Source organism: Aptenodytes patagonicus, chromosome 3 (genome assembly GCF_965638725.1).
Source record: "Aptenodytes patagonicus chromosome 3, bAptPat1.pri.cur, whole genome shotgun sequence".
NCBI lineage: Eukaryota > Metazoa > Chordata > Aves > Sphenisciformes > Spheniscidae > Aptenodytes > Aptenodytes patagonicus.
The window spans coordinates 48,105,858-48,122,946 of NC_134951.1; the positions used below are offsets into that span (position 1 = coordinate 48,105,858).

Genomic DNA, 17,089 nt, shown 5'->3' on the forward strand with positions numbered 1-17,089 from the left:
AACGCACATGACCTTTCTTGAACACATCCCGATCACCGTCTGACATTTTGCTCAGACACTTTCATATACCCACTCAAACTATCCTTAGGGAAACTCAAGGCTATTTTTTTCCACTAATTTAGCACACGCTGGACCATCAACTTTTAACAGAATGTGTCTCAGTTATTGACTTCTCCTTTGGTGCCCTGGAGAGAAGATTATCTAGCAGTAGCAGAGCTCTGGAAAAAAAATAATGCATCTGGAGGCCCAGGTTCATCAAATTGCAGAGCAATAACCTCCTTCAGCAAGCAGTGTCTCTAGTTTCCAGTCTTTGTAACAAACTAGAGAAAAGGAAAGACACGTAGCATGACTTTACAATCTTGCGAAACTCCACATTACATACCAAGTGCTGATGGACAACAAGACTGGTGACTATTTCCCACTGTCCTTGTCATACTGTTTTCTTTTCATCAACAGCCCACCAATCTAACTTTAAAGGAGTTAGCTGTTGGTTTAACTGGAAAACCTCAAGTCTATCAGGTTGATTTGATGTTCTTCTCTGCCTTGGTGGCACGGCACACAAGACCAGGCCATAGCAACTGCTCTGAGTCAGGGCTGGTAAATTCTTCCTGAGGGTACGCATGCTCTTAATACACCCATTACTGAAGTTGGAAGTGGTCTCTTCATCTAGGATCAGCACTTTGACACTTAAACAGGCTACATGTAATCTAAATGGGAGTGAAGAAATGGATCAAAAAAGTCTAAATTTCCAAGAGGCTTCAGTAAGAACTGTATTTCTTCTGCTCTGGAGCATTTTTTGTTACGGGCATTAATTTCAAAATCCTTCAGAAGAAAGATATTTTGACAGTCAGTCCTGGTTTGAGGGTGCATACCAAAATCAGCTTCCCTAATAAGGTTGCCTGCATTTGTTCCAAGCTTAAGATGCTTGATAAACTATTTAACCCAAAACAAAGAGAAACTGAATCCCAACAAATACCTGTAAAGAAGTCAAAGGAATTTTCCTCCCTCTCCACCCCCACTTTGAGTTAATTAGGTAGCTCTCAAAAAATCAAGCAGAATCAAATGCCTGAAGGTAGGACATTGTTTGTCCTCAAGTCTTGCAGATATACAGTAACAGCTGATCAAAGATGTTGCAATGAGAGTGCTTTGATAAGAAGGTTTCACCAGCAGCGTGCTAGAAAGCCGCGGTCTTTACACTGCCATGCAAAGCCTGAATGAGAGGCAGTAACATCTGTATTATTTTCTCTACTGACTGAAGAAAATGAGGACTTTAAGTGAAGTTTTTCCATTCAGCTTTAATGGACTCAGTTTTCCCATTAGATTTCTTCCTACCTCATGAAGATAGCCAGGAATTCATTCTGTTCAAATTTCTGATACTAAAGACTCCATACACCTATGTGGTAAAAAAAAAAAAAAGAAATTCCCATTCTCCTTCCCTCACCGTGAAGGAAAATACAGTCTAATGATTTTTAGGCTGAGAAACATACTTGCAAGGTTTGTGTCAAATGAGAGCACATGTTTAATGCTTGCTTAATTTTTTGTTGACCTAATGCTGTTGGAAAGCTTTTTAATGGCTAAGATGATGACTGAGTAGACCTGGTTACTTCTGAAGAAAATATATAAGAAGAAAGATTCTTTGGAAAAGTGGCTCCTAGGAAAAGTAATCAGATTTCTCTCCAGCGAGACAAGATTAAACTTTTCCTGCAGTCTGCTGAGATTTCTTGCATTGTAAAATTCAGATTGGTGTAGAAAGTGAGTAAAGCACTATGTGCGATTCAAGCACAAAAAATAAATGCCCTGTCCCAAGAAACTTACAGCTGTGTTAAAAGCCAAAAAGCCAAAGAAGGGAAAGTTTCAGATAGACCAACAAGGAGAACGTAAGGAAACTCAGAGAATAATATGACCACATCTTTGCTGAAATTGCAACTTCTGCAACAATTATAATCATGATATGTGATTATAATACATCCCACCTGCTCTTACCCAAGCAAGTGCTCTGTAAATAATCTGCAGGCTACCTACAAGAAAATATCTCCTGCCTGCTAACGTGCCGGGGATGCTTCAGCACACTAGGTTCAATAAAACCTGGGAAGTGCGTCCCTGGCCACAGCTGTGAGTTCGTAAATACAAAAGGCAGAGAAGACTGATCACGAGAACAATTTTAGAACCATTCAGATCAAGGTGATAAGCAGAGTTCACAGCAGTCTAATTACTATGGGGGAATATGCAGCAGATTTTCATTTCTACTTTGAGAGTTCAATTCTGAAATACCAGAGAAAGCAGACAGGACTCCAAGAATGCTCAGGGCATTTAACATAGCAAAAGAAATTTCAAATAACTGCCCTGTCCACATGAGCTTTTTATGGGTTTCTCAAAAATGACTGTGTCCCATGAACACAGAATTCATTCTTCTATGACAGTCTTCTGGACAAGAAAAAGCTGTTTCCCTGAAGATGTCAAAACAAGTTATAAGTAAGGATGCAAATGGCTAGAACTTAAGTTGTGTGTTACACATAGGTGAGATACAGCCCTGAAGGCCCCTTATCACACTCTAATGTGTTGACGGTATCAGCAGTGTTTTGGGTGCCTTCATCTGAGATTCACAGGGAACAAAAGGTAGAGCGAAAGAACCATCTGAATGCCACTCTCTACAAGCAAGAGACTCACGATATTTTACATTCAGTACACTGCCTTTCTGGTTTCACTCCCTTTATCAGAAGGGGGGATTCTTTTTTCATCAAACATTTTGATCCCTATCCTGGCTGCCAGCCAACAAATCTGCAACATTCCCACCTGGACTAGCATTGTATTGCCTAAAAACAATGAACTTCCTAATGGAAGGAGAGGGAGCCTTTTACTTTGTCCACCTTCCTTAGCCTGCTCCTCTGGTTGTAGCAGCTTCTGCCTCTACAGGCTTCAAGACCTTCAAAAAGAGAAAGGAACCTCGCATACAGCAAACACAGCTAAGCTAGGAAATACTGAGCCACGCTGTTCACCTACAAATCAAACTTAGAATTTTGCTCAAACGAGCATCTAGCAAAATTCTAAACAACATGAAAGAAATTAAATTAAGTAGAAATAAATGGCGGGAACACACAAGGCAGAATGGAACCGCTCCCAGCCAGTCAAATGATCATGGTATCTCACCTGTGAGAAACAACCTAATCAGTATTACACACTATCTGTGGAAAACAAGAAAAAAATAATCACAAAACAACCTCCAATCTACTAAAGGAGCAATCATCCCATAGCAGTAAGGACACATGCTATGAAACATGACCCCACGCACTGCCACACATCCCAGAGCAGTTAGGAATCTCTGGTTTTGAGCTTTTATAAGAGCATATGAATATGTGGTGTCACTATAACGTACATGAAATAAGAGAAACTGTCAAATTAAGTTAAAAAAAGACCACGGCAGAAGAACAGGGACAAATTTTTTCTTTTATATGCCAAAAAGCAAAGCTATTTTTGTAAAAGAATAAAGTTGAAAAACTTCTGACAAAGTTATTTCTGCCTTGAAAGCTCTCATTTAAACACACACAAACTCTTCCTGTCTGACAGCAGCTAACTATTGGGAGCATCAAAATGTTTCAAAAGGGCTGACACCAAATAAGTCATTAGGGAATCGCCAAGAGTAAGCCTTCTGGGTAAATGAGAAGGAAAAAGAAACAGGAAAGAAAACATTTTCCTCATCACAGAACCTAGCTATATCTTAGCTATCAATCTAACACACTATGAGAAACAAAGAAAATTCTCTTGTTGGGTTCAGCTCATGCCACTGTCAGGTGCAGCGTCCCCATCATGCCTGTGTGGAGCTCTGCCTCTTCCACCGGCCGAAGAGGGACTCATCGTTGTCACCAAACCCTAAGTACATACAATGTGCACAACAGTACAAGAATCTCAAGGCTACACTAGTATAATAATCATAGCACAACACAATACAAAAAAGGGAGGGATTTCTTCACCACATAAAAACTGAGACTATATGCTACAATATTCCCTTAATCTCAGATTATTAATTTTTGCTTGGATTTTCTGCACTCATAATTCATGTAACAAATTTGTACATGGATACTAACATACGTTAGTATAGTTTAAGAAATTACCAAACAATTCTTACCAGTCAAGCTGTGAGTGGCACTAATGAAAAGCACAAAAAGTCTCCATGTGTAAAGACAGCAGTTTCTCTGACTTTTATGATTTTTAAAAATTGTTTTATGCAGAGTAGAGTGATGTAACGTCTTCTGTGTTTAAAGCAGCAAAAGATATGAGAGGACAGAGAATCCTCAAATTGCTGGAAGCTGATTAAACCATAATGAAAAAACTTCAAATTAACTGTCGTGTTTTAAGCATTAGAATTATTCAGGAACATTTACATTCCATTCCGAAAAATAAATGCTTATTCCCATTCCGTGAAGAGCTGATCCCACCTCTAAAAAGACTCTGCATAAAGCTGATCTGAGTATCATACAAAGCTGTAATTGATAGCAGTATTCAATGCACCAGCAAGAGAGCAACATGACTAAAGACCTTTTTCTGAACACCAGCATAAGTCGTTCTTTCATGCAACTGAAGCATAAATTGAGCAACAGAGCAACACATTGGCCTACTATGTGGGCTATAGCCATTTTTCTACAAGAATATATGAACTCCTCTTGAGCAAGGACTGCGGTACACCGAGTCCTTACAGAGACTCTTGTAGGTTAGAAGCTTCTGCACACAGCAAAGTCTTGGATGAGCTGATGTTTTAAATACTAAACAAAGAGGAAAAAAGATTACTCAGCTGGACTAGTATAATCCATTAAGCATAACATTTAAACAAGTCTCAGCAGACTTTTTCCTCTCAACAGTTTTGACTCCACCATTAATTTAGCCTTCTTTTTATATCAAAGTAAGAACTGGTGAAAAGCAACCTTTCTAATGACCTGCCGTTTCTACAGTGGTGTTTAGAAAGAAACAGATCCAGAGTCAGCAGATAAAACAAAGCAGCACTTTAAGGTTTTTAGTTAATAAGGTGATTTAAAATTAAGTATCAAAATAGTCAGAAGAGGAAAACAAGGTTCTAAGTAGCCTTCGAGTAACTGGGACGTGGCCTTTTTTAACTGAAGAAAACAGTACGGCAGTGCTTCAACTTCAAAACATCAGTTAAACACAGAATCATCTGAGATTATCAGCAGCACTCCACCTTATTATCATTATTATTTATTCAAAAAATAATTCTTAGTTGACATCTCAGAGAATTTTTGGAAGTGAAAACAAGGGACCAAGAACTGAAGCAGAAAAGAGACCGCATTCTTGCAACTCTTCATATTCCCCTCATAAAGGTGAGCAAATGAACGGAGAAAAAATACTGCATACCTCATGTGGAGAAAGGGTTCCTTAATCTTCCCTTCAAGACACCATGCATAAGACACGTTTGTCTCTTTCAGAAGAAAGAAGGAGACAAACCAAATGTGCAGCTCTGAACAGACAAGTCCTGCTGAGGAAAGCTAAGCCAAAAGAAAAAGAAAAAGTCCCTCTAACATTTCTCTAGCATCAAGACTGGCAAGTACTGAAGATGCAGCACAGACAACTGGTTCTGAGGCTCCCTGAGACAACCTTCTTCTAACCAAAAATGTTGTTAACCTAAGTAGGGAGAACAGAAGATACTCCTGCCTACAAATTAAGAAGTAGGGTCCTATAGAAACTTAATCTTTTTTTATGAGGAAGGAAAAGTCTGAGCTCTCTCTCTGACCACACCCCAAGAGGAGTCATAAAGCACATCCTAAAAAGTTTTATATTAGTATTTTCACTTCCATCTTCTTTTAGCTCTCTGAACAATTTTCTGGTTTTTTTTTTAGTGCACCTTACTAAATAGCTCCTTCAGTTAACATTTCTTGAGCTTTCCTTCGACTCTTCTTGGTCTTTACACAAAACTAAAAAGAGTGTACTGCTTTAAGAAGCAAAACCTAAACAGACATTTTTATAACACAGCATTAGCTTAATACTCAGAATTATATCCTTGTATTGCCCTGCAGCACACTATCTTACTATTACTCTAATGCAATATTATCAAGTTACAGAAATAATCTCTACATAAATCTGTGCTACATCATAAAATAGTCAAGTCTACATCATAAAATAAAAAAGTAAAATGAAAGTTCACAGAGTAATTGGCCAAAAGTCATTTCACATTAGGTTCTAAATTCAAGAGTCTTAAAAGCTGCCTTCACCACATACCATCCTATAAATAAGTTCTGTATTACAGTGCCAAACGCACTCCTACATCTGAAGTTAGGCGGCCTATTATTATTAGTTTGACCTATCACTGTTCCTTGAATTTGGATGTTTACTTTAGAGCTATACAGTATATACTCATTAGAGAGCTGTAAAACAAACAACTGCACTAAACAACAGTAGATGATAGAATCACACAAAATATATTAATTGGGAATTTTGAATATATAACATGACACCTGATTTTCTAGGGGTTTTGAATAAACATCAATGGCCTAGTATTAGGAAGCATGGGATACTACGTTAGACCTAAAAGTATGCTTTTTAGCTGTACCTGTAAAAGGCAAGTCAGGGAAAAAACACCCAGCATCCAAGCTAACACTGCTTATTCCGCCAAAGCACACATTTTAAAGGAATACAGTATTTGTTGGCATATTATTTTCTACAGGATACATTTTGTTAAGTCTTTCTTCTATCAGTTCTCCTTTCCTTTATGGCTTTGGTATCATTTCATCTCTTTTTGATGTATACAGAATACTTTGATTGTGTATACCGATAGCTTTTCCCAATGTTTTTCCCCACTATGTGCTTTTACCTGTTCTCTTTCTCCTTCCATTTCTATTTCCTCACCTCCTCGCTAAGAGCTTCACACCTCATACACAGTGTTTTTCTTTATTACCTTACCACTCCCCAGGTCCCCATCTTCCTGCCCCCCCCAGCTGGAATTTCATCAGGAGTTCCTACTATGAGGAAAACCAACAGGATCAAATCAGCTTCTTTTAGTCTATGAAGCAAGCGTAAAAATGAAGTGCAGCTCACACCCTTTGATCAAACCAGAAGTAAAGATCAGACAAATGGCATCACCTTTTGTCCAACTGTTCCGTGCTTCTGTTTTTGGCCTCATTTCCATATGAACAGTTATAGTGCCTGACTGTACTATACATACAACCTAAAGCATGCAGAGAGAAGAATTTATGGCTACTTGAAGCAGGACGATACAGCAACCATGAATCCTCAGCCTCTTCTACACAATTTGCTTTTCTTATTGGAGAAAGAGAAGAACTCAGAACTGCCATTTCAAAAGTGATCTTTCTACATACATAACAATTATTGCTCATAAAAATTCCAACACAAAAGCTATCATTACACAAATCAAATCCGATATTAGGATCTGCATTAATTCCTACAAAAAAATCCACATCTCTTAAGTTGCTATAAAAACATGTCACCACAGTTTTAAAAACATGCAGAAATAAAGAAAACGTTAGTGGGTCAGATACAAAACAGAGAAATACTAGGAAGTAAATACGCTAAACAGCATTATTTGTAGCATTTAACATCTTACAGGAAAGCATAACGGAGAAAAAAAAAAATTACCTTACTTCAGCTGGTGGATTTTGTGAGTAAGGATTTGCAGAGCATGCCAAAATCCTGACTACAGCTCCAGGATGATACGTTTCCAGAATGTGCACTGCGGTGGGATAAACTGGTTCCTCAAAAGCGAGTTCCACATAGTCCTGGCTACAGAAGGTGGGTGGCGTCCTCTTGAACGGCAGCCGAGCGCTAGGGCAACGATCCCACCAGGTCCCGTAAGTTCGAAAGACGGCAGTCTGAGTAAAGTCACCAGAACTAGGGTACACGTTTGGAATACCTGCTAAATTCCACATGGTATAAGACATGCTGTTTTCACTACCGTAGTGAGAGCTGAAATCCAACACTTCTTTGGCATACTGAACTATTTCAACATTGATAGGTAAGGCTCGGGTGTTTGATTCAATAGCCCTCCGGCTGTTCATTTCTCCTCTCGTCGCTGTCCTAGCTCGGCGCCGAAGGCACATATAGTAAAACATGCTCAGAACTGTTAACATGGGAAACACTGGTGACATCTAGATATGACTTAGGAAGATGCAAAAGGTCAAGAGTCCTTTATAAGGTGCATGAACTGCTTGTGGTGTTTTGGAAAAGAGCTGATAAAACAGAATGAATAAACATAGTGAGCAGATAAAACATTCTTAGAAAGCAAACTGTACTCTTTCAAATATCCTCTTAAACAAAGTACTGCTACTAAAACATTAATAAACTATTACATTTTATTTTAAGACCATTATTTAGTTGGAGGCTACTAAGTGTGGCTTCCCATTTACTGTGTTTAAAAAAAGATAAGACTAATGAAGAAACATCAGCCAAAACTAGCCCTTGAGCAACAAAAAGACTAATGGTTAAATTAAGCATTATTTTCAGGGATTTATTAAGAGAAAAAAATCTTGCACTGACTTATGGAAATGACATCAAGTATGAAATGAAATCCGGCCCTTGCAGTAAACAACTGTAGAAGAGTATCTGAAGGTACAGCTAAAATTATTCGTAGTCTAGTTTTGAAATACTTAAACTAAAACTGACTTTTAAACAAAGTACTCAGGTACCTAGTCAGGCTGCAGCAGTATACAGCTCAACAAAACCTAAGTTACTTCACTGCTTATATTTTGCAGTAAGACTGCTCCCAGACCCAAATTAGTTCATTTAAAGCTAGCTCAAGTATATCTATATTATATTATAATATATACAGAGAGTAAATACACCCTTCAAAGACAGCTCATATAGAAAGTTGGACAGCTACTCCAGTGGATTGTTTCCTCTAATTTGTTCCCATAATTTGTGGATGGTTTTAAGAGTGAAAAGCGCGAGCTTTGGGCAGTTAATCTAAACCAAAAACTTAACCCACTGCTTCCTATATCAGAGCACTAGCTTGAAACACTCACAAAAATACTGTCTTTACCCTTTGAAGTTGTCCATGACAGCATTCACCGACGATACAAGGGTCACCAGCCTCCTGAAGGATGCTCAGAATTCACTAACGGCATCATCTTCCTTTAAGCCAAGCAACAGAGTAAGTCTTCAAAAGAGTCCTGGCATCAGAAGCAGAGGTCCCCATAGAAAGCATTTTAATTCTGATAAGAGAAAATATTTCCATTTATGTAACAATTCAGTTAAACACAAAATGTACTAGATCTGCATACTGCCAGGCCACCTAAAAAATCAACAGAAAACATACTAATAATTAAGGATGTTGATGTGTTTTACACAGCCTACACCAAATCACAAGTAAAACAAACAAGCAAGCAGGTTTAACAATTAGAAAAAGCCAAATTAAAGGTAAGTCTCTTTACTAAAGTTTCTATTCACAACGGTGAAGAAATATTTATAGCTGAATGTAGTCTTCAGGACACAGAAGAGCTATATCATATTCCCTACTAATAAAGATCCTCTTACATATGCTTGTACCATATTTAGCAGCCGCTCCATACCTGCGTGATGTAAACTGTTAGATTTACCAACACACAACAAAACGTGGAACGTATTCTCTGATTTCTGCTAGCAGCACACAACACACACGGGCAATAACACAGCACTCCAGAATTCACACCCTCCAGTACCACAAACTGTTTCTCACAAACTGGCCTTCCGATTAACTTGTTCATCAGCTTTACTAGGAAAGAATAAGGAGTAATGCCTGTAACCTGTTAGAGGCCCAAACAGGGATGACTAAGCATGTTTCAAAATAGAATAAATGTTTCTTCAACAGCCTGTACCGGAGTTGCCGGTTAGTTTATCACAGGACACATACTGTGGTAATCACTGAACCAGCAGAGGCGACTCTTCTATTGCAGAAGACGCATCAAACAACAACTAACACGATGCCTCACATTGCCTGGCAGACAAACCACACATTTAACGTTTGCAATGGGTACAAGTGAGACCATACAATATAGAGATTTTGGAGGCATAAGCTTAAAGTAGGGTAAATAATTAAACAAATGAAGACGAATCAAAGTGACTTGTGTATGCCTCTACATAAATCCACCGTGCATATTTCTTGGGTAAATTGCTTGTTTCCCATACTCACAAAATGCACATAGATGTACAAACAGCTCTCTTTCGCTTGAATGTTGCCAACAAGAAGGCGCTTGTGGTAACAGATAAGGACATGCTGCACTATTTGACCCTCTTACTCGTGACAGCGAGAAGGTTTACTAACGAAGTGTTCACTTCGCACTTTCTTGCCTCTTCTATTATTAGCTTTTTGTTTAGTTCCTGTCCTTCATTCAGTTTCACATGTTGACATAGCTGTCAACAACATGAATTACTCCTGACATACAGTGCAGGAGGGAACGCATACGATGATATGCTGGATCCACTTCAAGCTCCCCTGGAATGCCAAAACCCAAAAATTTCACATTTCCCCCAAACATCCTGTTGAACCACCTTTTAGAAAAGGCACTGCGGAAAAAAGCAGCAAAACCCCCAATCTCTCCTCCTTAAAAAAACCACCCCAAAACCCCAAAAAAAACAACTCCAAACTGGAAATTGTTATTTTATCTTTTCAGTGTGGAGCTGCTGTAAGATGTAAGTGAAGATTACAAATACATTCTCCGTCTGGATTTTTTTTCTTAAAAAGAAAAATCTATTTACAGAATATGCCAACAGACATTAAACGTCAACAAACTCACTGCTGTCAAGCCCTGGAATCATGTGTAGACCAGCATACACACCAGCTTCCAACTCAAAATTTCACTGATTAACATGGTTTGAAGGCTGCTCCATGGAAATGATGGCTTTACAGAGCTCAATTTTAAGAATCATTCAGCTGGGGTACTTCAAGATCAGGTGTGAATCACTTCTCTCACATATGCATCCTACACAGCTTCACATCTGCACTGCAAACTCCAGGCTGCCTCTGGCCACAGCCCGGAGCTCTTACAGCACTGTTGTAAAACCCAGCTGTGCTCCCTACCAGCTTGTCAAAGAGCAGCATAACCGCCGGCTGGTTCGGAGCTGTACATCAACTAGCTGGCCAGTTTAAGTCAGGTCTAACAGAGCAGATAAAGGAAAATCTGCAGCGTAATAATTTGGGTCATTCCCCCTCTACCAACTTGATGATTTTCATAAAACCTGTAAAAATTTGATAACCTTGATGCTGATGCCACTTTGTCAATTTTGGCTGACATTGGTCAACAGGCTCAAAAGTAAGTAAGTAGGAAGAAACAGGGAAGAGCATACAGCTTTCATAAAAATGTATTAGTCTAAACAATACAAGTGGAGGTAAATTACTTCTAAAGAGTTAAAAGCAATATAGAATTGTATAGAATCATAGAATAGTTTGGGTTGGAAGGGACCTCTAAAGATCATCTAGTCCAACCCCCCTGCCGTGGGCAGGGACATCTTCAACTAGATCACGTTGCTCAGAGCCCCAGCCAACCTGACCTCAAATGTTTCCAGGGATGGGGCATCCACCACCTCTCTGGGCAACCTGTGCCAGTGCTTCACCACCTTCAGCATAAAAAATTTCTTCCTTCTATCTAGTCTAAATCTACCACCTTTTAGTTTAAAGCCATTCCCCCTTGTCCTGTCGCCACAGGCCCTGCCAAAAAGTTTGCTGCCTTCTTTTTTCTAAGCCCCCTTTAAGTACTGAATGGGCTGCAATAAGGTCTCCCCAAAGCCTTCTCTTCTCGAGGCTGAACAACCCCAACTCTCTCAGCCTTTCTGCATAGGAAAGGAGTTCCATTCCCCTGACCATTTTTGTGACCCTCCTCTGGACCCACTCCAATAGGTCCATGTCTTTCTTACGCTGAGGGCTCCAGAGCTGGGCACAGTACTGCAGGTGGGGTCTCACCAGAGCAGAGTAGAGGGGCAGAATCACCTCCCCCGACCTGCCGGCCACGCTTCTTTTGATGCAGCCCAGGATACGATTGGCCTTCTGGGCTGCGAGTGCACATTGCTGGCTCATGTCCAGCTTTTCATCCACCAGGACCCCCAATCCTTCTCGGCAGGGCTGCTCTCAATCCCTCCATCCCCCAGCCTGGATTGATACTGGGGGTTGCCCCGACCCAGGTGCAGGACCCTGCCCTTGGCCTTGTTGAACCTCATGAGGTTCACACAGGCCCACTTCTCCAGCTTGTCCAGGTCCATGTGATGGCATCCCGTCCCTCTGGCGTGTTGACCGCACCACTCAGCTTGGTGTTGTCTGCAAACTTGCTGAGGGTGCACTCAATCCCACTGTCTATGTCATTGATGAAGATATTAAACAGGACCGGTCCCAATATGGACCCCTGCGGGACGCCCCTCATCACCAATCTCCATCTGGACATTGAGCCATTGACCACTACCCTCTGGATGCGACCATCTAACCAATTCCTCACCCACCAGACAGTCCACCCATCAAATCCATACCTCTCCAGTTTAGGGAGAAGGATGTTGTGGGGGACCATGTCAAAGGCAGTTTATAACAAGTAAGAGGAAACAAAACTATTATAAAAGAAGGATAAATAAGCATTAGGACTACAATACAAATAGGAACTCTTCTTTTGGCATTTTAAAAGAAGCATTAAGAATTGTGTGGAGTTAAAAGACCAATGAAAAATTGCTCATGAGGTTAAAGGATAATAAGCTAGTGAAAGAATTACATTAAATACAGATCGGTAGGGCCAGATGATATAGAGAGATTTTTTCGGGAACTGCCACAGGTCAAGCTGATTTCCAATTAAAGGGATTTAACTTTGCAAAAAAAGATAAAAATGCAGACTCAGGCCTATGCAAAGCATCAAGATAAACAGGTCTGGAGCAGAGCAGTTCATGTACGTGCAAAGTTTACATGGAAAACTCCCCCCTCCCCCAAACTGCTTGATTATTTTTAAGAGATCCATATGGGCCTATGCAACTATACCTTCCAATCTCTGGCAGCATCTCTGGCCTGTTGTATATTATTCATTTTCTTTTGTACAGGCATAATTATGCCAAACTGAAGCTTAATAAAGGTTTCTTTTAAACGTATCTTATTATCCTCCTCCCAGGCAGCAGCCTTCTACTTTTCTTTTATTTGGTTTCTTTCATACCATAATTTTTTTCTGTCAAGATACTATTAAATGGACTGAAATGGTGCTATTAAATACCAGGACCTTCAGCGGCCACCACAGACTAGCACAGAGGGCGTTAACAGTTTGGTTAGAAAGAAAAAGCAATACACTACGAACTACAGTGACGTTGTGAGGTGCTGTCCTATGCCTACATGCCCACTTTGCACTTCCAGACTGGATCCCGTTCCCCAGCCTCTCTCGGGGCTGCCCGAGCTCTGCCCTCCCGTCTCACGCCCCACACGGACCCATCCCTCTCTGCTTCCCAGCCACCTCTCCAGCCAGCACTGCTGGGGAGCCAGATGAGTCCTGGGGCTCGTCCAGCCAGACACCAACCACTCCTGCAAGCAAGTGTAGTTTTCAGTTTGTTCATCTCCCCGAACCAGCTCAACGCCGGTTAACGTGAAGTCAGTGCTGGCTCAAGGGGGCAGCAAGACTGCAAGAGCCCCAAGTCAAACCAAGGGCCATGGAAATGTTACCTCTAGTTTTGCAAGACAGACAGGACTCCAGAGAACCAGACTGGACTAGACCTGGAATAAAAATTTCCTAAGACAGAGAGATGCTACCTTCTTCCAAAATACATTGCAGCCCATCACATTATTTACAATCTCTCCTATTCAGATCGTTATTTAATTGACAACTATTTCAATTATATGGGCAAATTCCCCTTTTCTATTATGATTAACCCTTCTTCCCTTCGTGCTATACATACAGAAAGCCTGCTAAGACTGTAATTCACTATTTCCTTCTTTAAAACGCAACAAACCTTGATAAAGGAAAACGTCTTATGGTTTCTGTAGATTTCATGGCAACAGGCACTAATTAAACTAAAGCATTCAGAAGCACTAGATCTCTTCAGTCTATTTTGCCTCTTTTTACAGGGAGTTTATGTACACAGATCTATTTTCCAGCTTCCAGGCAACCCATCCTGTTAATGATTACTGTACCTATTCATTTTGGTTGTTTTTGCAAACGCAGCTCCCCAGTATTCACAATTTCATCCCACTGAGAGCAGAAACAGGACATAGTTACATAGTTATTCACCAACCAGACTGCTGAGAAAAGGTAGGAAATATACAGAAAAATACTGAGGATTTGGAGGGGCTGCAAAGTGAAGGATGTGCGTAGAAACATAACAAGTGACAGATATTAGATGCAAAAAAAAATGAAAGATGGCGTATTTCGTCCCTGAGCCATCCCTGGCAATGCAGGTGTTAGACAAGAGTTTGTACTATTTCAGGAGAAGCAAACGTTGTATATACAAGTCATGTACACACCAGGTTTGATTTTTAAAGCCAGAGAGGTAATAATTCCTCTTTACACCAGCTTTGCTAATCTCACACTTGGGAGTACTGTGCAGAGTTTTCTTTCATTTGACTATAAAAGAAACAGCAACATTGACAATTACAAAGAACGTATAAATGACAAAAACAATAGACAGTATTATCTCTGAAGAAAGATTAATGCAATTTAATACATGCGTCTTAGATAGAAGATGGTAAATGGGAAATCTCTTAATTATCTTTGCACATAAATGCACAGAGGGAACACTGGAACCTTACGTTACAGGCTAAAACAGAGTATTTTTACCACAGGTTAGCATCTCTCGCTGTTAATTACCCAGATTATACCAACATCTACACTCAACTTGTTCAAACTAGAAGGTAATATTAATTAAAAATTAATAAGCTCTTACAACGTACTTTAAACTCATGCCCCGCTTGCTGTGTTTCGTCCTGTAATGTGTTCTGGCACTAAAAACACAGCCATTTTACATATTTGCAACTTATAAATTTACTTATAAACTTATAAATTACAAAAAAAAGGAACATCATGACAATTCTATCTATTTAAAATCTTGCTTGTGTTGCTGTCATGAGCATCAAAACATGCAAAATCCAAGAATTTCAGGTTACTTCACTGATTGCCTGTTCCTTCCTGCCAGGACCAGAAGTCACTGCGTGGTTCAGCACTGCAGTACAACGGAGACAAACGTTCTTGTCCTGGTTTCGGCATCTGTGACATGGTCCAGGTGACCACCCTGCCTTCTGGAGGTTGCCTTCACATGTAACAGAAGTTGTTTCTCAATATGTGTAAATCATCAGGTAGCCCCTTTTAAAAATGACTCATTCTACACAAAGCCTGAAGTCACCAGCATTACGCCACTTCATTCTGAACAACTGCCCTTCCAGCTATGGCGAAACTCTCCTCCTTGTGCCAAAAAAAAACCCCCAAACAACCCAAACCACTAAAATCCCCACTCAATACTACTTTCAATAAGCAACTCAAGTGCATTTGCCTTCTCATTTTTCTCTTCACCATGTTGTACTACCTCTCCACGCAGTCATATTCTGTACGGCATTTACTTGCTGGTCCCCTGCCTCCTCGCCACGCCGATCGTGGCCATTAGGCCACGTAGCTGTCTCCCACTGCCCATCCATCAGCCTGCACCGATAATAAATAACAACTCACATGAAGTGAAGCACCCCACAGTACACACCTACATAAAATAAAATAAATAAATGCTGCCGGTTAAGCTCCTACCCTGCTTCTGTTGTGTTGTGATTGGGCAACTGGGGTAACGAGGCGTAACTGGCGTAGCACAGCGGGGACCGTGCAGCAGTTAACGCCTATGGAGAGCCTGACGCTCCCAGAGCGGACAAGGCCCCGCACGGGAGAGGATGCGCAACCCCTGCCCCAACTCTGCCCGCCCTGCCTGCCTCCTACCGCGCTCCACCTCCTCCCTGTCATCTCGCACCCCTCGGGCGCTAGCGCTCTGTGCCGACGGGGGCCGTCCCCAGGGGTAGGTCTCGCCGAGGCCCGCGGGCACCGGTGGGGCACCCCCACCCTCAAGCAGGCGGGACTGCCTGGTGCCGCCACCGCCCTCCGGGTCCCCTCCCTGACGCGCGGACGGCCGCCCGGCCCGGCCCGGCCCGGCCCCGCCAACCACCGCCGGGCCGCCGGCTCTGCGGCCCGGCCCCCGCCTCCGCCGGGCGGGCGCGCACACACCTGCGGCCGGCCGCACCCGCCGCGCAGGACCAGGACCGGCACCCGCACCGGGCTGCTCCCAGGCCCGGCGCCGCGCTAACCGGCGCTGCCAGGTCGGGCGGGGGCGCGGAGGAGGGCGCCCGGCACCTGCCGCCCCGCCGAGGCGACCCCCTCCCCGCGGCCGCGTCCCGGGGGGAGGGGCCCCGGTAGGCAGCGCGGCCCCCCCGCGCCCGCCCCTCCCCTGCCCGAGGGGAGCCGCCACCCTACCCCGTCCGGAGGGCGGAGCAGCTCGGGCCGCGCGCCGCCGCCGCGCCAGGCGCCGCCGGAAGCCCCGCACGGCGGCGGGGGCGGGGCGCCGGAGGAAGAGGCGCGGCGGCGGCGGCGGGGCGCCGCGGGGGCGGGGCGGGGCGGCGAGCTGCGAGCTGCGCGTGCCCGCGCCTCGGCGCGGGGCGGGCCGTGGCGGCCGTTGGCGGGCGGCGCGCTGTGGGCTGAGGGGGGCGGCGGGCGGCGGGGCGGGCCCCAGGGGGGGCGGCGGGGCGGGCCCGGCGCCCCCTTCTTCATTTTAATTGCAAAGTCAAGCGAAAGGCGGTGGAGGGTTGTTGTTTAGTTACCGTTTGCGGCTCAGGCCCTCTCCGGCTTGCGTGGCCTTACCTCTGCAGCCGCGAAAGGCTGCGGGGAGGCGGGCGCTGGGAGCCGCCTTCTGGAAGCCCACCTGCCCTCCGCAAGCCCCGGCCTGGTTTCTCCCGAAGCTTTTTAACAGGCGGCTGAAACGTCTCGCCCTAGCCCCAGCCCAACCGGATCCTGGCGTTTGCCGTGGTGCCTTGAGTCCCCGGCATGTCATAAGGGCAGCCCTGGTTTTAATTGACCTTAATGAGTACTTGCTCCAGTGAATTGTAGTGCCTCTTGGGTCCCTAGCTGGCATATTGCAAAGGAAGTGTCATGTTTTTCTTCCATACCCTTCCATTTGCGATGCG

At 43.0% G+C, this 17,089-nt stretch overlaps 1 protein-coding gene across 2 annotated transcripts in view; it reads right to left on the reverse strand.

Moving 5' to 3' along the window:
- FBXL4 (F-box and leucine rich repeat protein 4) overlaps positions 1–16,442 on the reverse strand; it is a 68,693-nt gene extending 52,251 nt beyond the window's left edge. Inside the window, exons 1-3 of one of the 2 annotated variants that reach the window (XM_076333279.1) lie at positions 16,383–16,442; positions 8,996–9,167; positions 7,597–8,186 (exon numbers count right to left, since the gene is read on the reverse strand). In XM_076333279.1, the coding sequence (XP_076189394.1) occupies positions 7,597–8,105 (509 nt within the window). In that variant the 5' untranslated portion in view covers positions 8,106–8,186; positions 8,996–9,167; positions 16,383–16,442. Of the gene's footprint in view, positions 1–7,596; positions 8,187–8,995; positions 9,168–15,043; positions 15,100–16,382 lie in introns of those variants that run through there. The other variant, XM_076333280.1, reaches the window with a different exon arrangement.
- Between the last annotated feature and the right edge of the window lie 647 nt (positions 16,443–17,089).